This window comes from Salvelinus alpinus, chromosome 14 (genome assembly GCF_045679555.1).
Source record: "Salvelinus alpinus chromosome 14, SLU_Salpinus.1, whole genome shotgun sequence".
NCBI classification, from domain to species: Eukaryota; Metazoa; Chordata; class Actinopteri; order Salmoniformes; family Salmonidae; genus Salvelinus; species Salvelinus alpinus.
The window spans coordinates 37,980,824-38,005,634 of NC_092099.1; the positions used below are offsets into that span (position 1 = coordinate 37,980,824).

Sequence of the window (24,811 nt, forward strand, 5' to 3'; positions counted from 1 at the left end):
TAATGCTGTGCCTATACGTCCCTTCCATAACACACAAGCCTAGCATCCATCCTCATCCTCATTTAAATAGCCACATTATATCTCTGTATTTCCTCTAGATTCAGATTTTAAACAAGAAGCTGGACTTCAGTCACGTACAGTCAAAATGCGGATCCAAGGATAACATGAAGCATTCTCCTCGTGGAGGCCATGTATGTACCTCTACCTACCGTTCTGTTCCCTCTCTCCCTTCTCCTCTCTCTGGCCTAGTAGGCTACACACTCATGTTGAACAACTGATGTACTTATGGAGACACCACTAGGCAGGGTTTCAACATTCTGATAACTTTCCCAAAATGCCCTGTTTTTCCCTGGAATTTGGGGCTAAGTTACCAGAATGTTGCACCCCTAACACCAACTGTTGTGCAAACATTGTTGTGCGGACGAACTCATCAAAAATGTGTCAGTTGTACGGCCTGAGTGTGTACTAGACCTCTCCCTCTATTGGGAGATGAGTGGACTGTGACCCCCTCAAGCACATGTCCGTACAGGGGCCACGCTTACCCTCAGCCAGGGTTCCAATTACAGGATGGTGAGGGGGGGACTGGGCACCCCCAGAATAAATCAGGGTCCCCCCCATAAGAATTGAAATATCAAGAACATTTAAATATCAAGTCATTGTATTATTCAAACCCTGCTTCCACCCCTGCCCCTATCCTTCTCTCCAACCCCAGTCCCCAGTCCTACTTCAGCCTGTCTGCCAACAGGCACAATCTGCTCCTCCTCTTTCCATTACAATGCAGCTAGCTCTGAGATGTACAAACTCCCACCTTGGTATGTTTACAGAACTCTCCAATTAGCCTATAAGTGAGGATATCTCCTTGTCTCTCCCTTGAAGAGCGAACTGTAGGCTCAGTTCCATTCATCTCGGAACCCAGAACCACATCTAGCTAGCTACTGCAATGGGAGTACAGTTCCATTGATATGTGCACAAAACCAAAAACACTTAAATCACAGACTCCCTTTCCTGAGCACTTTGCCTCCTGTATGGTTCAGTATCTTATCTGAACAGCCTGATGATCAAAGCTGAAGTCTCCTCTTCTTGTTCGTCATTCAGTTGTAATATATACCCACTCTAATGATGGAAGTATATATATTCACATGCAACAAAACAATGATGGTGTTGATGCAGTTTATCAACAACACATGTGCTTCTACTGTATGTATCTTCCATTCAGAGTTCACATACTCAAACAATCATTTGTACCTCCCTGTACCTGTTATACATGGAACACAACATGGACGTTTCAAACATGTTCTATAGAGATGCATTAAAACAACTATTCTTCACAGTAGTGGCCTTACAATGGCGTAGGCTTATAGAGAATATGCATATGTATAAGTATGTGTGTTAAAAGCATACTGTACATGGTGTATAGAGAAGTACAACATGATGGGATTTATCAAAATGTTTGTGTTGTTGGGAGAGAAATGCAGTGGGAAGAAGAATGTTTTCTACTTGTTGTTTTTCTGTGAAGCTCCAGCAGTGACCTCCAACCAGATGACCTCTGCCTATCTCTCTCTTCTTGCTCTGTTCTTCCTCTCATTCTTTCTTTCTCACCACTTAAAACCACTTCAATCCACTGCTCACAGGTTATCTTTCGCTCTGTGCTATCTGCTGGCCTGTGACTTTCCTTTTGATTTTCTTCCCCACTCTCTGCATGTCGAGCGTTATAAATGTATTAAGATGTTTTATACTTTGCAGCGCGACCAATCCTGCTATTTTATGTTTGTGTCTCAATCGAACTTACTTTGTCTCCTTACAGCTACAGCAGGCCCTGGCCCAATCACCGTGATTGTTTTAGAAAGAAATCCTGTCCCTTAGCCATTCTAGTTTACATCCCATATTCACAGTCTATGGGTGCATCCCGAATGGCACCCTATTCCCCTAAATAGTACACTACTTTTGACCAGGACCCATAGGGCTCTGGTCAAAAGTAGTGTACTATATAGGGAATAGGGTGCCATTTGAGATGCACAGAAGATACAATCTCTGGAAAAGACTGCCTGAGTAGTCCTGGCAGATTCAGCACCCTATCTCCCTGTTGACAGGCATGCAGTACATACAGCATGTCAGGGGATGTTACATTAGATTCACTAGATCCATCCCCATTCAAGTCAATTGCTGTGCTCCGAGGGGCTTTCCCTGTTCTAGTCATTGTAAACTTAGCAAAAAAAGAAATGTCCTCTCACTGTCAACTGCGTTTATTTTCAGCAAACCTAACATGTGTAAATATTTGTATGAACATAACAAGATTCAACAACTGAGACATAAACTGAACAAGTTCCACAGACATGTGACTAACAGAAATGGAATAATGTGTCCCTGAACAAAGGGGGGTGGTCAAAATCAAAAGTAACAGTCAGTATCTGGTGTGGCCACCAGCTGCATTAAGTACTGCAGTCCGTCTCCTCCTCGTGGACTGCACCAGATTTGCCAGTTCTTGCTGTGAGATGTTACCCCACTCTTCCACCAAGGCACCTGCAAGTTCCCGGACAATTCTGTGGGGAATGGCCCTAGCCCTCACCCTCCGATCCAACAGGTCCCAGACGTGCTCAATGGGATTGAGATCCGGGCTCTTCGCTGGCCATGTCAGAACACTGACATTCCTGTCTTGCAGAAAATCACACACAGAATGAGCAGTATGGCTGGTGGCATTGTCATGCTGGAGGGTCATGTCAGGATGAGCCTGCAGGAAGGGTACCACATGAGGAAGGAGGATGTCTTCCCTGTAACGCACAGTGATTGCCTGCAATGACAACGAGCTCAGTCTGATGATGCTGTGACACACCGCTCCAGACCATGACGGACCCTCCACCTCTAAATCGATCCCGCTTCAGAGTACAGGCCTCAGCGTAACGCTCATTCCATTCGACAATAAACGCTAATCCGACCATCACCCCTGGTCAGACAAAACCGCGACTCATCAGTGAAGACGTGGCAGGTAGCCTAGTGCTTAGATCGTTGGACAAGTAACCGAAAGGTTGCAAGATCGAATCCCTGAGCTGACAAGGTATTAATCTGTCATTCTGCTCCTGAACAAGGCAGTTAACCCACTGTTCCTAGGCCGTCATTGAAAATAAGAATTTGTTCTTAACTGACTTGCCTAGTTAAATAAAGGTAAAAAAGAGCACTTTTTGCCACGCCTCTCTGGTCCAGCGACGTTGGGATGTGCCCATAGGCGACGTTGTTTCCGGTGATGTCTGTTGAGGACCTGCCTTACAACAGGCCTACAAGCCCTCAGTCTAGCCTCTCTCAGCCTATTGTCGGACAGTCTGAACACTGATGGAGGGAATATGCATTCCTGGTATAACCCGGGCAGTTGTTGTTGCCATCCTGTACCTATCCCGCAGGTGTGATGTTCGGCTGTACCGATCCTGTGCAGGTGTTGTTACACGTGTTCTGCCACTGCGAGGACGATCAGCTGTCCGTCCTGTCTCCCTGTAGCACTGTCTTAGGCGTCTCACAGTACGGACTTTGCAATTTATTGCCCTGGCCACATTTGCAGTCCTCATGCCTCCTTGCAGCATGCCTAAGGCATGTTCACACAGATGAGCAGGAACCCTGGGCATCTTATTTTTTGTGTTTTTCAGAGTCAGTCAAAAGGCCTCTTTAGTGTCCAAAGTTTTGATAACTGTGACCTTAATTGCCTACCGTCTGTAAGCTGTTAGTGTCTTAATGACCATTCCACAGGTGCATGTTCATTAATTGTTTATGGTTCATTGAACAAGCATGGGAAACAGTGTTAAAACCCTTTGCAATGAAGATCTGTGAAGTTATTTGGATTTTTACAAATTATCTTTAACGACAGGGTCCTGAAAAGGGATGTTTCTTTTTTTGCTGAGTTTATATCTATGTTTATCCTAACTCTTGAGGATCACGACTAGCTTACTCCGCTCTAGACACAAGGCAAGAAGGTCACCGTGTCATCTTAATTGCATACTCAACACATCCTTTCTCCTCTTGTCCTTCTCAAAACCCATTGGAGGAGAAATTAAACAGATATTTTTTTTGACGATTGACTGAATTGAAATTGATTTCAATACCAAACTCTGGTACTAATGTTATGCCCTGATGTGTTGAGAGGTCAGAGGTTAGAGGTCAGGGAAGCTGTTTGTCGAGTCGTCTGGATGAAGCTCTGTGTCACAAACCCAATCCCTCTCCCGCCCCTCACCTTCACTTCTATAAATATAAACATGATATAAACGTTATATGAACTATCTCCGACTCCTACAGGTGCTTATTCCCAGTGTTAAACTGGACTTTAGCCATGTTCAGTCTAGGTGTGGCTCCCTGGACAAAAGACAGTATGCTGCGGGAGGGGGAAGTGTGAGTCTTTTATCCCTAATACACTTGACGTCTCTCCTCCATCCCTCTCTCTCTCACACACACTCCTCTCTTTCTTTTTGGTATGGTACCCCTTTCTCTCACACACATTCTTCCTCCTCCTCTTCTTCGTCCTTCTTTTCTCTGTCCTTTTCTGTCTGTCTCTCTCTCTCTCTCTCTCTCACACACACACACACTCACACCTCATCTCTCTCCCTTTCTCTCACTCTCTCTCTCTCTCTCTCTCTCTCTCTCTCACATACACATGCCTCCTCTTTCTTTCTTTCTTTCTTTCTTTCTCTCTCTCTCACACTCACAACTCACTCACTCACTCACTCACTCACTCACTCACTCACTCACTCACTCACTCACTCACTCACTCACTCACTCACTCACTCACTCACTCACTCACTCACTCACTCACTCACTCACTCACTCACTCACTCACCAGTCAGAGTTCCAGGGAGATGCAGGACTGGGGACTGCATGGTTCCTATCCCAGTCCAAGGCTATGTATTGTACAACGCTCAAATTACACTCTATTCCCTATTTAGTGCACTACTTTTTACCAAGGCCCATAGGGAATAGGGTGCCATTTGAGATGCGACCTGTGTTCACCTTCTCACTTGGTTCCACTTGGCATTGACACCACCTCTGCTATAGCCTGGGTGCCCTTCTCTCTGCCAACTCCTTATGGAATTGTCATACCAGACTGTTTGGCTTGACAGTAAAACCAATGGAGTTGGAAAGAGCACAAACAGATCTGGGAACAGACTAGCTCCTTTATGGTTGTGCTTTCTGTTTCTTGGAGGGGAAAGGGTTGAACTTGAACATTGGCTATCTCTCTCACCTCCCTCTCTCTCAAACCCCACTTGTGAAAATTAAATGATAGATGGATTGATGGATAGATTAGTCACTGACACAAACCACAGCTCTGTCTTTCTCAACATGTTCACTAGCATTCTGCATGGTTAGGGAGGGTATAGTTTATATCAGATACTGTTGCAACACGCATCTACAGTGCCTTCAGAAAGTATTCACACCCCGTGACTTTTTCAATTTAGTTGTGTTGCAGCCTGAATTTAAAATGGATTAAATTGAAATGTTGTGTCTGTGGCCTACACACAATACCCCATAATGTCAAAGTGGAATTATATTTGTATATATTTTTTTCAAAAATTTAAAATGAGATGCTGAAATGTCTTGAGTCAATAAGCATTCAACCCCTTTGTTATGGCTATCCTAAATAAGTTCAGGAGTAACCATGTGCTTAACTATTCACATAATAAGTTGCATGGATTCACTCTGTGTGCAATAATAAGGTTTAACATTATTTTTGAGTGACTGCCTCATCTCTGTACCCCACAGATACAATTATCTGTAAGGACCCTCAGTCGTGCAGTGAATTTCAAACACAGATTCAACCACAAAGACCAGGGAGGTTTTCCAATGCCTCGCAAAGAAAACAGTTACAGAGTTTAATGACTGTGAAAGGAGAAAACTGAGGATGGATCAACAACATTGTAGTTACTCCACAATACTAACCTAATTGACAGAGTGAAAGAAGGAAACCTGTACAGAATAACATTTACCTAAACATCCTGTTTGCAATAACGCACTAAAATAAAACTGCAAATAATGTGGAAAATAAATTAACTGTATGTCCTGAATACAAAACATTATGTTTGGGCAAATCTAGCACATCATTGAGTACCACTCTTCATATTTAAAAAAAAACACGGAATAGAGCTAAGCACAGGCAAAGTCTTAGAGGAAAACCTGGTTCAGTCTGCTTTACACCAGACACTGGGAGACAAATTCACCTTTCCTCTAGGACAATAACCTAAAACACAAGGCCAAATGTACCCTGGAGTTGCTTACCAAGACGACATTGAATGTTCCTGAGTGGCCTAGTTACAGTTTTGACTTAAATCGGCTTGAGAATCTATGGCAAGACTTGAAAATGGCTGTCTAACAATGATCAACAACCAACTTGACAGAGCTTGAAGAATTTATTTTAAAGAATAATGTGCAAATATTGTGCAATCCAGGTGTGCTCTTAGAGACCCAGAAAGACTCACAGCTGCCAAAGGTGATTCTAACATGTATTGACAGGGGGTTGAATACTTATACAATCAAGATATAGTTGGTTTATTTTTCATGATAAATCACTCACTAATTCACTCTCTCACTCACTCATTCTGCAGTTGTTATTCCTGTTGGTTGTTTGTATACTTTATTCCTTCTGTCTTTCTCTCTTTCTCGCTAATTCGGAATGTGTATTTTTATTGGCTAATATTCCCTGGCTAATATTCTGAATGTGTATTTTTATTGGCTAATAATCTATGGCTATTCTGAATGTGTGATTTGATTGTCTTTTCAGACCTTCATAAGTGAACCAGAGGGTTCTCGTTAGGCATAATAACAGCAGGTGTTGTACTTGATATTAGAAGTAGATATTGCTAGGATTGTGGAGAGCAACACACCATGATTCTGAGGTAATGACTCTCAAAATCCAGTTTTTCTTCTTTTTATTGGAGGTCAAGCCAAACGTGTCGTCTCTATCCATAGTATACTCCTCTAAATCACTGTTACTTAGCTAGTCGACTGAAAAGGTCCAGGCCAGCCATAGCCAAATGGCTCTTGGTTCTGTCAGAGACAGGAGATGGTGGTTCTCAGCCTCTTGATCCTCCTTGGTTGGACAATGGGTTAATGGGTAGAAATGACCAGACTAGGAAAACTAACACAGATCATACCCACAGGTGCAGATTCAGACCAAGAAGATTGACCTGAGTCACGTGACCTCCAAGTGTGGATCGCTGGACAACATCCGCCACCGGCCAGGTAACCTACCCGCTCTACCTGTAGACTGTGTATACGGAGGTGCCTTGGCAATCTGATTCCAGCTGCAGCTATGTCTCTTTACACTACAAAAATATGTGTCGTCGAGGGCAAGACGTCTCTTCGACAACGGTTTCAAACTAGTTGTGTAAAAAGGCTCAAAATTGATCTCAATCATAATCCTATTCCCTGTATAATGAACTACTTTTGACCAGAGAACTATGGGGATGGGCTATAGTCAAAATGTGTGCACTATAGGGACGGTGCCATTTGGGATTCTTCCACACAGTGAGAGGATCTAATGTGTGATGCGGAAAAATCCCCCCTGCTCTGAGATAGTGGTGACTGACTACTGTGTCAGAGTCCTACAGCGTCATCTCGTGGTCATACTGATTATCAGCTTCTGTCCAATAATAAATTCACACTGCGACACTCACCCTGCATCCTAGAGGTAACGATCAATTTCCGAAGCAACTTTTACATTACATATTAAACTACAGATATATCTGCAGGGTATGGACCCCAGGAAGACTAACTGTAGTCATGGCAACAGCTAATGAGGCTCCTGATAAGGAATAAGGGTCTGCCTAGTCTGTCATATAATCAGTTTGACTAATTAGTGATAATAAGTTATAATGATGTATTGGAACAAATGAATGGGAGGATAATACATTCCGTTCTTGAAGTCTCTCTACTTCCTCTCCTCTCTCTCTACCCTCTCCCTCCACTCCAATCCACTAGGGGGAGGTAACGTGCGCATCGAGAGTGTGAAGCTGGACTTTAAAGACAAGGCCCAGCCCAAGGTGGGTTCCCTGGATAATGCACACCACACCCCTGGTGGAGGCCACATTATGGTAAGTCCCATCATACTGTAAACTCATCACAACGAAGATTGCTTGCATCCCAAATGAACGCCTATTCCCTTTAATGGGCCCCATGTGCCCTGGTCAAAAGTAGTGGTCGATAAAGGGAATAAGATGCCATTTGGGATGCAGCCCTGATCAGTTGGACATCAGTCTCAGACAGTCTCCTCCAAGGTTAGCACCCCTCCAACCATCCATATGACGTTTGTGTGTGTATGTATCACCCACCTGTGTGTATCCTCCACCTGTGTGTGTATGTATCACCCACCTGTGTGTGTACCCCTCGCCTATCTCACCCACCCTAACTCCCTATAGATCGAAAGCCACAAGCTGTTGTTCCGTGATACGGCCAAGGCCCGGGTGGACCATGGAGCGGAGATTATTGTGACCCAGTCTCCGGAAATGTGCATGTCAGGGACGGTGTCCCCCCACTGCGACAGCCACCTGTCCTCCTCTGGCAGCATCAACTTGCTGGAGTCTCCACAGCTAGCCACTCTAGCTGAAGACGTCACCGCCGCCCTGGCCAAGCAGGGCTTGTGAGCGCCTTGACCCCCTCAGCCCAGGCACCGGATCTCTTGACCTTCCCCCTGCCTCCAGTCCACCCCAGCCCCGGACACCTTCCCCCTGCCTCCAGTCCACCCAAGCCCCGGGACACCTTCACCCTACCTCCAGTCCACCCCAGCTCCGGACACCTTCCCCCTGCCTCCAGTCCTGACCCCCTCAACTTGCCTCAAGTTCAACCTGACCCCAAGCCTTGGACTCCCTCACTTGCTTCTAGTCCAGCCCAAGTTCCCTCATCATGCCTCAACCCAGCCTCCAATCTCCCTCCAGTCCATCCCCAGCCTCGGGTACCGAACAGCCAACACAAATCTCTGCCTCAACCCTGCCTAAACCCCACCCTGCCTCATCCCCACCCTGCCTCAACCCCACCCTGCCTCAACCCCACTCTGCCTCAACCCCACTCTGCCTCAACCCCACTCTGCCCCCCGGACACCTTCTCTATCCAGCCTCTACCCTTCTCTGCTACCTGCCATGCGGTCCATTTCAAACACCCTCACCCCACCATGCCTCCCATCCATCCCAGGCCATGGACACCCTGACCCCACCATGCCTCCCATCCATCCCAGGCCATGGACAACCTGACCCCACCCTGCCTTCTGTCTATTCCAGGCCCTGAACACCCTGAACCCAACCTGCCTCCCGTCCATTCCAGGCCCTGAACACCCTGAACCCAACCTGCCTCCCGTCTATTCCAGGCCCTGAACACCCTGAACCGAACCTGCCTCCCGTCCATTCCAGGCCCTGAACACCCTGAACCGAACCTGCCTCCCGTCCATTCCAGGCCCTGAACACCCTGAACCGAACCTGCCTCCCGTCCATTCCAGGCCCTGAACACCCTGAACCCAACCTGCCTCTCGTCCATTCCAGGCCCTGAACACCCTGAACCGAACCTGCCTCCCGTCTATTCCAGGCCCTGAACACCCTGAACCCAACCTGCCTCCCGTCCATTCCAGGCCCTGAACACCCTGAACCCAACCTGCCTCCCGTCCATTCCAGGCCCTGAACACCCTGAACCCAACCTGTCTCCCGTCCATCTCAGGCCCTGGACACCCTCTTCCCATCTTGCCTTCAGTTCAACCACCCAGGCTCCCTCACCCTGTCCCAGGCCTCTCGTCAACCCCAGCCCAGATGCCCAGACACCCCCCCCCCCCCCCATCCTGCAGCAGCTTCATACTCACCGCCTGATGGAGCTGCCTACCCCACCCTATGTCAACAAGACAAATTAAGAAAAAACAACAACCCTTATGGAACTAGAGACTATTTAGAAAGTACTTTTGGTCAATTGTTTGTTGATATTTCCATTCCTAGTACTTGTACTTTTTTTCTCCATCTTTTATCTGGTGTATTTTTTTTAATGCTGCGTATAGATAGATAGATAGATAGTGTCCAAGCACTGACTCAAGATCAGCTGTAGCTCTTTGCACAACATAATCTGGGTATGGGCCAGGTATAGGGTGGGCTGGTCTCTGTTCAGTTCTTAGGAGCAGCCTTTTCTTACACTAAGTAGGAAGTCACGTGGCCATGCCCATACAGTACTCTACCCATGCCATGCCGCCAGCACGTCTTGTTTTGCTCAGTAAAGTGCATGGACGCCAGACTCAACATTCACCATACATCAAGCATCCTTGCAGCTAGTCCCAGATCCAATATATAATAAATATATAAACAATATATTGAAAATATGTATAAATATACCAGCTCTTTGTCTTCAACAACATCTCTTCGAAAAAATAATTTCAAAAAAGTGATTAGTCCTATAAGTATCTTATACCTGAAAAATTGCATTATTTCAATAACTAGATAATGGTATGATGAGCATGTATTGATTCTAGTTACAAAAAGAGGCTATTTTCTATTTCAAATAAAAGGATTTTAGTAAGTTATTTCCTTAATCATTGGATAGAAAAATGAACACTTCATGTTTTTGTAGATATTAGTTGACTAGTATGTTATGCTTGTTGAAGTAGACTTCAGACAACTGTGCTGGTATTGCTAAGGAGTACATCTTCCAGGCCTGCTACAGAGTACTAAAGGCCCTGCGAGTGACTAGCGCCCTGTCCTGGGGGTGTACAGTAGTTGTACATCAAGCTGCCTCCCATTACAGAAACAGGAGATAATCTCCTGCCCCCATTGGCCATTCTGGCTCGGACCAAGCTTACTTTAATTACAGAGAACTAATCAATGTTACTCTCTCTGGGAGCTGTTCTTCTAAAAGGCTGCTTAGCCAGTCCTAGTTTAGTTTAAGAGGATGCTGCTTTGATTCTCATCTCAAATATCTCAGTTCAAAAGAAACAATGATATAGCTAGGAGCTCACAGAAGCTGTGATCCCAATCCATTCACCATGCTAGCAATAGCCATTGGATGGCTGTAAGATATTTTAGTCCATAGTGTTCGATGAACACCCCAAGGCTCTCAGAGCAGGCTGAGATTGAACTCACGAGGGCTTGCAGTTGTCTGAACCATATTGTGGATGAAGCTATTATTTAAAGATTACATTTACAAAGCAGCTGTGGAACTCTGGACCCTGTGTCCCTACAGTTCACTTCTGGATGCTAGGTTTGTTTTGTGTAAAACATTTAGGGGGGAAGAGAAATAAAACTACATTTCATAAAAACAAACTTTAAAAAAAGGAAACTCAACAAGTCATGTTGCATCTGTTTGATAAAGTGTTCCTCTATATTTTTTCTGTCGCTATTTTGTGGTATTTATTCCTCCTTCTTTTAGTATTAATGTTTGCTTCTGTGTTCTTTCTGCACCACCCTATCCCCTACCCCCTAATCCCTGATCCCCTAACCTCTACCCCAACCTATAGCAACTGTAAATGTAATTAAAAGTAGATGTACGCAGTTTTTCTCCTGTTGATATGATACTGATAACAAAATGCTCTTAACAATTAAAGACAATAAAAACAATGAAAACACTCTCGTCGTGAGTATTTCCAAACTTTTTGGAGATTATGATTACCACCTATAATGTTGTGTGGGGGATCTATACTTAAAGAAAGAGATTCAAGCATGTTTTAAAAATATTTTAATCATTCTTTCAGAGGCAACAAGAATATGAACATTTGGGCTGCTGGGCCACCACCAGTGTTTGTCTGTTTTAACCTCTCCTCTATAGATACACTAGGGATGAGTCCCAAATGGCACCCTATTGGGCTCTAGTCAAAAGTAGTGCACTATATAGGGATTAGAGTGCTATTTGGGACACCGTCTCACTCTCCACGCTCTCCCGCAGAGCAAAGAATAAGAGACGCGACACCGGAGGGTTTTTGAAAAGTTTATTTCGTGAAATAGCGGAGGAGAAAAATTTATCAAGACATAGGGGAGAGTGAGTTTTGATGGCCAGTCTAGAGCAAAGCCAGTCACCTCTACTGGCCCAATCCAGGCAGCAAGTAAGGGATGGAATGGGTAGCTCCTCCCTACCCCCTTTCCTTCACCGACCCATGGTGGAGAGGCATACCCCGCCAAGATGGCGGGGTATGGCGGGGTACAAGACAACAAGAACATCTGCTGGTTGGTGGTTGAAAAGAAAGGACAGCTTCTAATGGAGGAGAATAGATAGCAGAGAGTCGAAGGTCGGAGTCAGACCAACAAAAAAAGAATGAAAAAAAAAAATGGTTTAGAAATGACATCTCATAGTCCTTTATCCCCCTGTCTGTTTCTCAGGTGGTGGTTGACTAACAGTGGGGACTGGATGTCCTGACACCATTGGGTCTGCAGATAACACGTTAGCTTCCTCGTTAGCCACTGCAGCCGGAGGATCCTTAAATAGACATGATGTGCTTGACAAAGGCTGTAGGGGTGAGGGGGAGGGAGGAGTGAGGGGAGGAGGAGGGGTGTGGAAGGAGAGTGAGGGAGGTGTGAGGGGAGGTAGAGAGAGGATGAGGTAGGGGAGAGAGGGAGGGAGAGGAGAGGAGAGGAAGGGAGGGGTGAGGAGGAGGTAGGCAGGGGGTCACAGGGGAATTAAAAAGGAGAGAAAGAGGAGTGAGCTAGTGAAGCATTTGATCTAAATTAAAAACAAAAACATCATACAAATCTAGAACTACAGTATAATCTGAAATGTGACTCTAATGTATGTACATTAGGCCCGATTGAGACGTAGGACATTTACGCCTTTCCTACGCACTTCTCAGTAGTTGGTATTCACTCCAAAGGTGTGTCTACCTTGAGCACACTGAATAACAGATTTATTTGTGGAATTTTCATTCAATAGAGCTCACGGTACATTTATCTTAAGCCATTCCTTTAATTACGGTGTCCCTTTCATTCGAATTTTGTCGACAGATTGAACGGAATAAATACATTGAGAGAACGGGTTCAGAATATAGGGATCAATGAAAGAAATCCATCTAAATATATGCATATATGTCTCTGTTTCAGCACCAACTGGTATATATATTTTTTTTCAATCTTGTCAATTATTTAGGCACATTTTAGAGTTAGGAAAGTATGCATGAATCATACACGCACAAAAGTGGCGCAGTGGTCTAAGGCACTGCATCTCAGTGCTAGAGGCGGCACTACAGACCCTAGTTCAATAGTGGCGTTACAGAATGTGTGTGGAGAATGGTGTTACAGAATGTGCGTGGAGAATGGCGTTACAGAATGTGCGTGGAGAATGGTGTTACAGAATGTGCGTGGAGAATGGTGTTACAGAATGTGCATGGAGAATGGTGTTACAGAATGTGCGTGGAGAATGGCGTTACAGAATGTGCATGGAGAATGGCGTTACAGAATGTGCGTGGAGAATGGTGTTACAGAATGTGTGTGGAGAATGGTGTTACAGAATGTGCGTGGAGAATGGTGTTACAGAATGTGCGTGGAGAATGGTGTTACAGAATGTGCGTGGAGAATGGCGTTACAGAATGTGCATGGAGAATGGCGTTACAGAATGTGCGTGGAGAATGGTGTTACAGAATGTGCGTGGAGAATGGCGTTACAGAATGTGCATGGAGAATGGCGTTACAGAATGTGCGTGGAGAATGGTGTTACAGAATGTGCGTGGAGAATGGTGTTACAGAATGTTCGTGGAGAATGGTGTTACAGAATGTGCGTGGAGAATGGCGTTACAGAATGTGCATGGAGAATGGCGTTACAGAATGTGCGTGGAGAATGGTGTTACAGAATGTGTGTGGAGAATGGTGTTACAGAATGTGCGTGGAGAATGGTGTTACAGAATGTGCGTGGAGAATGGTGTTACAGAATGTGCGTGGAGATGGTGTTACAGAATGTGCATGGAGAATGGTGTTACAGAATGTGCATGGAGAATGGTGTTACAGATTGTGCATGGAGAATGGCGTTACAGAATGTGCGTGGAGAATGGTGTTACAGAATGTGCATGGAGAATGGTGTTACAGAATGTGCATGGAGAATGGTGTTACAGATTGTGCATGGAGAATGGCGTTACAGAATGTGCGTGGAGAAGGGTGTTACAGAATGTGCGTGGAGAATGGTGTTACAGAATGTGCATGGAGAATGGTGTTACATAATGTGCATGGAGAATGGCGTTACAGAATGTGCGTGGAGAATGGTGTTACAGAATGTGCGTGGAGAATGGTGTTGCAGAATGTGCGTGGAGAATGGTGTTACAGAATGTGCATGAAGAATGGTGTTACAGAATGTGCATAGAGAATGGTGTTACAGAATGTGCGTGGAGAATGGTGTTACAGAATGTGCGTGGAGAATGGTGTTACATAATGTGCGTGGAGAATGGTGTTACAGAATGTGCGTGGAGAATGGTGTTACAGAATGTGCGTGGAGAATGGTGTTATTTCTATCAACTACAAAAGAAAGTAGATGCTGTTCCATTTATTTGAACCGTTTCTCAACCTTATTCATTGCGCGTAAAGGTGGTGGAATTATGAGGGAATGAAGTCAAGGTCAGAATATGGCTGTATTCGCCACACCTTCATTTCTTTGATCTCCACCCCAAATGAATAGCGGGAGAATAGCATGCTATTCTCATGCTGAAATTCAAGTTCAGAATATGCATAGACAGATAAGTGCATAAAAATGTAATTACGTGTCATTTATGTGCGTTTAACTCGGGTCAGAATTCCCACCTATTGGTCCTGGTATCAAGTAGTACACTTTGAGCGATTCTCATATGTCAAAAGCAATGTTCAAAGTGCAAAAATTACAATAAACCATATGATAATTTGTCAGCGTGATTTAATTTTTAACTTTTTATCAACAATCTGCTTGATAAGGTGGCAATTACTTAACTAGTGTTTAGTAAACTGAGCAATACATAAATAGTCACCTACTTATAATGCACATTGTTGAAGACAAGTTTCAAATCAAATCACGCTGACAGATTATAATGAGGTTAATGGCAATATTTGCACTTTGCATATTGCCTTTGCACTACGAAAATGGGTACCATTTGCGACGTGACCTAAGACTTAGAAGACTTGAAGGCTTACCTTCAAAGTTGATACTGCCGTTCTCGTCTTCCTGTCCTTGCATGAGGGCATCAATCTCAGCCTCGGTCATCTTCTCACCTAGAGGGAGGGAGAGGTGAGAAAGGCCAGGTCATCAGTTGGTCTGGTGTCATACACACACACACACGCACACGCACACGCACACGCACACGCACACGCACACGCACACGCACGCACTTCATGTTACAACTAAGCCTGGGCGGCCACTCACCCAGTGTTCCAAGGACAATACGCAGCTCAGCCCCCATCACGGTGCCATTGCCCTCCTTGTCAAAGACGCGCAGACCTTCAACGTAGTCATCAAAAGTTCCCTTGTTTGGGTCATTTACGATGTGCTGGAGCATGGGAAGGAAGGCCTCAAACTCTAATCTCTTGCCGGCCATGTCTGTGGGCAGCCAGAGTGAGAGGAAATGCATTAGAAGTATACAGTATGCTCCGAGGTGAAATTTTCCCTAGGCACAGATCTAGGATCAGCTTTTCCCTCTCCCAATCCTAACCTTAACCATTAGTCGGGAATATGCTAAATTGACTCCAGATCAGTGTGTAGGGGCAACTTCACCCTGGTCCTTACCATACAGTACACTACTAATAATAATAAATAATAATAATAGCTCCTGTACACACAGATTTACTACATACAATGCATTTGTAGACACATACATAGTGAAATAACAGAAAGGTATATCACGCTTCACAATGTCAGGCTTTGTAACCCAAAATACTTCAAAGGCCTCTTGCAGCAACTCAGCTACACCACCAATGGAGGGATATGTCCATCATGACAGGTGCTGAATTGTTACAATGTGCTATAAAAGGGAGCAGACAATTGCCAAGGTGTGGTCACTTATGTGTAAATGTCCTCCCCCCTAGTGTGCTATATTAGGACAAATTCAACTATGAAGGACTGAGGGTCTAAAGTGGAGAGAATATTGTACACAGAGTCAGTATTAAGGAAAGTGTGTGTGTGTGTGTGTACGTGTGTGTATGTGCGCTTGTGCTTCCTTGTACTGTTTCCGTATGTGTGTGTGTGTGTGTGTGTGCCTGTGCCTGTGTGTCCTTGTATCACTTTGCGTATGTGTGTGTGCGTGTGTGTGCCTTACCCTCATCGGAAGGGTTGCCCAGGACTTTGCGCACCTCCTTGTTGGTGGGGTTCTGTCCCAGGGCGCGCATAATATCAGCGACCTGGTTGTAAGCCACCTTTGCGTCACCCACCCTGTCGAAGAGACCGAAAGCCTCCTTGTAGTCTGTGGTGAGGTGAGGTGAGAGGAGAGAGAGAAGAAGAGAGAGGGATGAGAGAGAGAGAGGAAGGGTTTTATTATCCTCAGAATGCCTGGGCTAGTGGCCAACAGAAGCTATGATAACATACCAAGAGATCTATGAAATGAACATGCACACCACTTTGGTGTTTCGTTTTTTTTGCAGGGATAATTGTGAATATCTCAATTGAATGATGCTAGCTTCGCCCTATCCATTTCAATTTTGTAACTTGATGTAGAATTACCATCTGTTAATATTTTTATTTTATTTTATTTAACCTTTAATTATCCTCACTGCAAATTCTCCAGTGTTAATTAACAATAAACAAAAATAATTAACACAGAGTGTTTAATCAACATTGAAAGTGTTGAGTCTGTGGACCCATATAAAGAGAAAGGAAAGATACCTAGTCAGTTGTACAACTGAATGCATTCACCTGAAATGTGTCTTCCACATTTAACCCAGCATAAAGACACTGGAACAGTGTTAAACTTAAAGGGACATTTCTACTTCATATTCATAATTTTCAGTACCACCCCAACATCAAAACATGTGAAAATTGTGTGTTTCTATGTTATGTAGTAATAAAAATAGAGGAAGATAAGTGTTTCCAATGACATCATCAACTAATTAGTAGGTTGATTAAAATCACATGATGCACACCAATTATGTCACTGGAAACACTTACACTATCTTCCTCTTTCTTTTTTATTACAAAACATAGAAATGTGCAATTTTCACATATGTTGATGTTGGGGAGGTGCTGGAGATGATGAATATGAGGTTCCTTAAACACAGTACCATATCTATTTCATGAGGGTTGTACGTATTTCATGGGTTGAACTTACAAAAGTGTTTGTTCTTCACTGGTTAACCTGTTTTTTTGTTGTTGTTGGCAACAGGTCACAAATATTGCTGCTGTGATGGCACACTGTGGTACTTTACCCAATAGATATGAGAGTTTATCAAAATCAAAAATGTAATTTGTTTTCAAATTCTTTGTGGGTCAGTGTAATCTGAGGGAAATATGTCTCTAACATGGTCATACATATGGCAGGAGTTTAAGAAGTGCAGCTCAGTTTCCACCTCATTTTGCAGACAATGTGCACATAGCCAGTCTTCTCTTGGTTGCCAGGTCTGCCTATGGTGGCCTCTCTCAATAGCAAGGCTATGCTCACTGAGTCTGGACCAAGTCAAAGCTTTCCTTAATTTTGGGTCAGTCACAGTGGTCAGGTATTCTGCCACTGTGTACTCTCTGGCGTAGAAGACCCTTCTTGCCTTGTCTATCAGATCGTTAACAGCTTTGTTGAAGTTACCTGTGGTTCCGATGTTAAGGCCAAGGTATGTATAGTTTTTGGGATTCAAGTATTTTTAGCCAGATCCTAATTGGTATGTCGAATTTTATGTTCCTTTTGATCGTGTAGAAGACCCTTCTTGCCTTGTCTATCAGATCGTTCACAGCTTTTTTACATTTATTTATTTATTACACCTTTATTAAACCAGGTAGGCAAGTTAAGAACAAGTTCTCATTTACAATTGCGACCTGGCCAAGATAAAGCAAAGCAGTTCGACACATATAACAACACAGAGTTACACATGGAGTAAAACAAACATACAGTCAATAATACAGTAGAAAAATAAGTCTATATACAATGTGAGCAAATGAGGTGAGATAAGGGAGGTAAAGGCAATAAATAGGCCATGGTGGCGAAGTAAATACAATATAGAAATTAAAACACTGGAATGGTAGATTTGACAGTAGATGAGTGCAAAGTAGAAATACTGGGGTGCAAAGGAGCAAAATAAATAAATAAAAAATTAAATACAGTATGGGAAGAGGTAGTTGTTTGGGCTATTTATAGATGGGCTATGTACAGGTGCAGTGATCTGTGAGCTGTTCTGACAGCTGGTGCTTAAAGCTAGTGAGGGAGATAAGTGTTTCCAGTTTCAGAGATTTTTGTAGTTCGTTACAGTCATTGGCAGCAGAGAACTGGAAGGAGAGGCGGCCAAAGGAGGAATTGGCTTTGGGGGTGACAAGTGAGATATACCTGCTGGAACGCCGATGTTAAGGCAAATGTATGTATAGTTTTTCGTGTGCTTTAGGGCAACGGTGTCTAGATGGAATTTGTATTTGTAGTCCTGGCAACTGGGCCTTTTTTTGGAACACCATTATTTTTGTCTTACTGAGATTTACTGTCAGGGCCCAGGTCTGACAGAATCTGTGCAGAATATCTAGGTGCTCCTGTAGGCCCTCCTTGGTTGGTGACAAAAGCACCAGATCAACAGAAAACAGTAGACATTTGACTTCAGATTCTAGTAGGGTGAGGCAGGGTGCTGCAGACTGTTCTAGTGCCCTTGCCAATTCTCTCTCTCTCTCTCTCTCTCTCTCTCTCTCTCTCTCTCTCTCTCTCTCTCTCTCTCTCTCTCTCTCTCTCTCTCTCTCTCTCTCTCTCTCTCTCTCTCTCTCTCTCTCTCTCTCTCTCGCCGACCAGGAGCCGACTTGGAATCGATACTGAAGAGAGAATATGAGCTCCACTCCTTTAGAAGGCAATGCTGTGAGTGGACTGACACAAATAAACCAAGAGAATGTTGACCGTGGCTTAAACAACTCCCGGCTGGCGCGATGACTGCGCGGCCTATTGCTTGCTCGTAATGAGCTAGACTTTATCAAAGGGTGACAATACAAGACATGGATGCGTTTAATTGTTTGACATTTAGAATGTCTACGAGAATGGAGTTAAAAATGGGATTCCTATGTGTGTTATTAGGCCTATGGATAAAGGTGTTTTAGATGGTCCATATTCCCCAACAACTTTAAAGACCTATGCCAGTTATCTGTCCACATGATGTTGTCAATCAGTGAATGTGTTCAACGAATACTATGTAATACTAGGATATCATCCCCTACTATGGGTTCACTTTGACAGCAGCTAACTAGACTTCTTGTTATAACATTATAACTCATTGTGACAGATTAGAACATTTTATAACAGGTCAAGTGGTGTCCTAATCTGGTCCAAACATATTTTCGATTAAATTGAATAGTTTTCTTGTTCGTTCATATAAACTAGCTAATGTATAATTATTTTTGACCAGTGTTCATTTAGGCATAATGCTTTTGCATTAAGGTTCATACGGAGGGGTCAACCGTGTCCAAAGAACCTTAGAGGCTGACCACTGCAATTTTGGAAAATGTATTGAAAATGTCTTCAGGTGCATGTAATTTGAGAATGTTCACCTCTATAGGAAATATTACATTGTAAATGCACTCCAGAGGTTGTTTAATGTTACAAGTTATTTGGTTTAGTCAGATCGGAAGTAAGCCTAGCTGAAATAGTGCTATTGCATTTTTTCACCCATCTTTGTATTTGTTATCTTTGTAAACACTACTTAGTCCGGGTTTAGTATTAGTAGGCTAACATTGAGATAGAAATCGGAGTGGCAGCTAATCCATGTTTTAAAAGGACCTAGAGTGGATTTATTTTAGTGTTTTTTATTAGGAGTCAGAGGTGCAGTACTACTAGAAATTGTTCAAATATTTTGAGTGTTTGCCTGCCTGGGGTGCCAGGTGAGCAAGGTTTTCGGATTTCAGTTCTGCAATTATTCTATTGGTCCATTAAACCAGGCAAGCTCAATCCAGCTCAGATAAAGTATTTGAAATGGTTTCAAATAGTATTTGAACCCAGGTCTGCGAAGGTGCAGTGATAATGATCTGTTTTACAGTATTGTTACTGATTACGTTTGATAGTGACATCTGATATCTATTTTTAATTTTTATTTTACAGGACACGGATTTAGCCTAGTCTTGGCCTAAGAAACACTTTCAACTGAGAATCTCCATTGATCATGGTTTTTAGACTGGGACTAGGCTTAATCTGTGTCCGGGAAACTGGCCCTTAGTAATTTGGTTTAGTAAACTTACCCTCCTGCTGGTCGGGAGTGAACTCCACCTATAGAGGGCAGCAGAGAACAACAGTCAGAACATTGAAAGAAAGTGGGGCCTACTTTCGAACATTTACAGCCAATGAAGTAATTCCATTTAGGCACAATTCTACCGTAGCCCCTGTCTGCTATCAGATCTGAGACGTTCTATGGATTTAAACCCTGCTGTTACACTGTCTAGGGAAATTGTTGAGTAGCCTCGACTACAGCCTTTCTATTTCACCCCAGAACATTTTCTCTCCTAAACCTGATTCTGGAATGAGAGTCTTGGAACCGCAAGACTACCAGTGTAGTAGGCTACCTCCACCAAGACTACCAGTGTAGTAGGCTACCTCCACCAAGACTACCAGTGTAGTAGGCTACCTCCACCAAGACTACCAGTGTAGTAGGCTACCTCCACCAAGACTACCAGTGTAGTAGGCTACCTCCACCAAGACTACTTCCAGGCCCAGATAATGACTTGCAGGGTGTTTGGGACGACTCCTTACTATTTTACAGTCCATCTCAAACACTAATGAATCAGAGTGCCATAAGAAGGGGATGAGGTTTTGGGAGCAACAGTCTTGCAGTTTTACTTTAGGTCTCATACTACCTAAACTGTAAGGACGTGGACTGTTGGGGTAGGCCTGGGCCATACACAAGAGGCTCACTACCTTAAGAGCAAACAGGTACAACTTTTAAGTGATTATGTAGCTGTGGATTTTCTCCAGACTCCTCACAGTGTAGAGCAAATTAGACAGTCAGTTTGCAAATGAGAAAGTGAAGAAGGTATATATAGCCTAATATGCATATATCTCTTTGTATTATGTATAATGGACCAATACTGGTTGTATTGTAGCCTACTTCATAATTTGGATCTTTATTTTGACAGTTGGATTCAAAATTGGGCATATACATCGAAACCACCACATCAAATAAGCATAAAAAAAAAAAAAGGTAAAACGTTTTGCTCCCATCAGCTCATCAATCACGGAAGAAACACTACCCCCTATCAATCCTCGAGACAAAATTAGCTCCACAGCTATACTCCTACGATGGCACTCGATCTTGGAGGTCCATCTTTAGATACTTTAACATGTCCACATTTGGTGACAAGTTCCATTGCAGTTTCACCTTGTCACAAACTCCTTCAGCCTATCAAGGAACCCGAGGGGCATATGGGGTGTGGTTTAGGTGAGCGAGCAGCATCTCTCCGCAGCTATCCGAGGTACTGATGTCTTAACACTTTCAATTCTGCTTCAGAACTAGGTCCGTGGGTCCAAGCGTGCTCTTGCCATTTCGCTATCGCTTGTCAAATATGGTTATAATAATAGGCTACAGTATGGAAAATACATGCCAAAATAATCCCAACCTAATGTTTTGTCCAAATACAACACCACTTTTATTTAAGCTATTCCAGAACTGTGGTAACTCCACAAGTTGAAATAGGTACCCTAGGCCTACTCATCAAACATAATAAGTAGCCTAACAGTTGCCTACGATATCCAAACGGCACAAAAATAAATAGGCAGTCTTTCACATTTAAACTGAATAGAGTTTCACATTCTCGCATAAATGTGCAGCCTAGTCCTATATGATTGCATCATCAGCATGTATCGAGAATGGCCCTTCACTGACAACCATTCCCTAACTTGTACCTAACTTCAGCAAAACACACTGCAATGACCAACCAGGCCAAATACCACGGAACATATACAACGGAAAGACTAAAGGAGCATAGCAAATAATAAAGCTTTGTAGCCTAACTATTTACATTATGTTGTGACTCAGGAAATAATAATTCAAACTTGTATTTTGCAGACAGACAAAGAAGCCAGGCTAGAGGGATAGAGGGAGGATGCAGGGCAAAGGCTAGAGGAGGTAGGGAAATGCAGAACATAGTTACCTTGACTGTGGACAAGTCGAGTGGAGGGGGGGCGGCCACCACCTCAGGCTCGGGTGCGGGTGCGGGTGCAGCTGCCTTTGCAGGCTCGGCTTTCTTGGCGGGTGCCGCCTTAGCGTCCTTCTTGGGTGCCATTTTAGCAGATAGTAAATTAGTTAGCTACTTCACCGGTAATACAGACAGACAGTTCCCGCATAAGCTTGGAGGAGACTCAGAGCATCAAGGGTGGGTCTGGGCGTATATATATGATAATATTTTACACAGCACCCTCGTCAATGTAGCTCAAGGGACCGGATTGGACAGCCCAGGAGACGGGTGGGGGGTTGTTCCATACATGGAATATAGGGACTCCCCATCTAAGTCGCGGTCGGGGCTGAGCGTCAGAAGATGTTAATTTAAACAGCACAAGCTGTGTAAAAAAATAAATAAATGGGAAACGGTGATTGAGGTCGTCCGGGGTCACCCAGTGACAGCCGCCCGGTAACGGTATCCTGATTTATACTTTCACAGTTTTTTTCCGGCTGAGCCAAAGAATGCATCAGTCTTCTGTGAGTGTGATGACACAACATCGCGCATCATCTTTCCCATTTTCTCTCGGTATGAAGAAGTTTATTTATGGGGCTATCAGTAAGATAGTTCAGTTTTTAATATTCAGAAATTGTAGCCAAAGCGTTCTATTTTTCTAGTCAAATGTGGGTTAGCAGCATGCAGTGATATATAATAGGATATAATATAAGAAGTAGAGAATAACAGATCTTGGAAATACGACTGCTTCAAATTTGGTCTATTTCTGATGTCGATGCCCTCGTTCTGTTATGACTTCTAGTGTAGCCTAGGCTAGGCTACTTTCATCACTTTAGACAAAATGTAAAACCGGAATGTATATGTCTACTTGCTCTCTCTCTAGATGGGATACAGCTTTTCTTTGTTTTTTTTTTGCATTTTAGCTAACCCTAACCCTTTCATAACCTTTACCTAATTATTCTAACCTGCTGCATAAATTCAACTTAACCTGCTCCAAAAAGTCAATTTTGACAAAAGCTGTATCCTTTCTAGACAAAACCCTCTCGCCCTCACGCACGCACAGAAACACGCACACACAGTTAGAGACATACAATCGCACAGTGGGTGACGTCTTATACTGTATCTCTCTATGATGGACAGTGAAATCATATCTTCACTGTCGCGATCCATGGGTTATTGAAATGATCATGTGAAGGCGTTCACTCTACTTGGTAGAAATCACTTGAAGATCCTTTTTTTTTAAGGAACTGTTTCTATTTGTAGTAGGCCTAATGACAGTGGCATGACACTTCCTGCTGCTGAAGCGAGGGGGTGAGGGGGTAATGGGGGAGTGGGTTACACAAGTAAGCTACCAGTATGTGCAAATTTAGATTTCAGACAGTTATGGTAGTATATTTGTATGGACTTCATAAATGGTGTCCTTTATCCTTATCATAGACTATTTGTTCATCTTTGAACACACACACACACACACACACACACACACACACACACACACACACACACACACACACACACACACACACACACACACACACACACACACACAAAAACACACACACACACACACACACACACACACACACACACACACACACACACACACACACACACACACACACACACACACACACACACACACACACACACACACACACACACACACACACACACACACACACACACACACACACACACACACACACACACACACACACAGGACCGGTTCCAGGCATAAGCGACATAAGCTGTTTTTTGGGGGGGGGGACTCAGTCGGGTCTCAACTTACTGTTGAGAGTTAGAATAGTAGAATACACCAGGTGCAATTTTGAAATGTGATTGTGCATCAGCAGTTTTTCTCTTGTTATGTCAGTCAATGACAGACACTCAATTAGCCACGTCAGCAAAATGTTTTAGATTGGTAGTTAGCCTGGTCAGCTATCCAGGCACATGCTCAGATAGGGCTCTACCTGTCAGCTATCCAAGCACATGCCCTTTTGCCCTTCCAGTCTCCAAAGTGCCCTTTTGGGTAGTGGTATTAATTTCCCCCAAAATATATATTTTTTGTGTACATTTTTCGTCACTGTTGTTCGGAACCCACCGCTTGCAAGTCGTTCACCACCCCTCACCCTGTCTGTTGGTTGCGCCTGTTGATCTGCCCTGTAAGCTCACACGGGGGGGGGGGGGGGGGGGGGCTCCCTTCTTACGGCCCCCAAAAGGCTAAGGCCAGCCCTGCACACAGTAGATTCAAAACAAATAGTCATAGTGTCTGATTCATGAAAACATCCCTCTAATTCATCCCAATATCATCTCTGTACTGTACCTCTTCTCATTCAGATTGAATAATACGTTTTTCCGACACTTTCTTACTGCACTGAAAGAGGGTTTCATCAATACATTTGAACTGGCTGTGAATGGAGTGGTGCTCCACCTCACGGGTATGTGCTCTGGGGTTAAAAGTTAGGAGAAAGGACAGGGGTAGTAATCTTGAAACTCAGAACCAAGACTAGGGATGCATCCCAAATGGTACTTCTATATAGTGCACTGCTTTGTACCAGGGCCATAGTCACCCAAGACTAGAGCACGGGATGAGTGGCCAGCTCCCTTTGAATGACCCCACATGGGGTGGT

General features: G+C 43.8%; 2 protein-coding genes across 20 annotated transcripts in view; one reads left to right on the forward strand and one right to left on the reverse strand.

Annotated features, from left to right (window-relative positions):
- Positions 1-11,552, forward strand: part of LOC139538886 (microtubule-associated protein 2-like) — a 167,047-nt gene extending 155,495 nt beyond the window's left edge. For 14 of the 19 annotated variants that reach the window (XM_071341419.1, XM_071341417.1, XM_071341431.1 and 11 more), the window contains 4 exons: positions 99-191; positions 7,128-7,209; positions 7,948-8,060; positions 8,385-11,552. In XM_071341419.1, coding sequence (XP_071197520.1) covers positions 99-191; positions 7,128-7,209; positions 7,948-8,060; positions 8,385-8,609 — 513 coding nt within the window. In that variant the 3' untranslated portion in view covers positions 8,610-11,552. Of the gene's footprint in view, positions 1-98; positions 192-4,275; positions 4,369-7,127; positions 7,210-7,947; positions 8,061-8,384 lie in introns of all 19 variants that reach the window. The other 5 variants (XM_071341427.1, XM_071341424.1, XM_071341428.1 and 2 more) reach the window with 5 other exon arrangements.
- Positions 11,553-11,897: 345 nt separating this feature from the next.
- Positions 11,898-22,385, reverse strand: LOC139538898 (myosin light chain 1, skeletal muscle isoform-like). Its single transcript, XM_071341457.1, has 6 exons — positions 22,161-22,385; positions 20,256-20,283; positions 16,177-16,320; positions 15,288-15,461; positions 15,059-15,136; positions 11,898-12,426 (listed from the first exon to the last, which is right to left on the reverse strand). Exons 1-6 carry the CDS (start codon positions 22,290-22,292, stop codon positions 12,398-12,400), a joined length of 585 nt encoding a protein of 194 aa, XP_071197558.1. The 5' UTR covers positions 22,293-22,385; the 3' UTR covers positions 11,898-12,397.
- Between the last annotated feature and the right edge of the window lie 2,426 nt (positions 22,386-24,811).

Coding starts and splice junctions, on each gene's coding strand:
- LOC139538898 (XM_071341457.1), bottom strand. CDS start 22,292: ATGGCACCCAAGAAGGACGCTAAGGCGGCACCCGCCAAGAAAGCCGAG. Junction 20,284..22,160: donor TCGACTTGTCCACAGTCAAG/GTAACTATGTTC, acceptor TGCCCTCTATAG/GTGGAGTTCACTCCCGACCA. Junction 12,427..15,058: donor CGGCAGTATCAACTTTGAAG/GTAAGCCTTCAA, acceptor TCACCCCTACAG/CCTTTGTCAAGCACATCATG.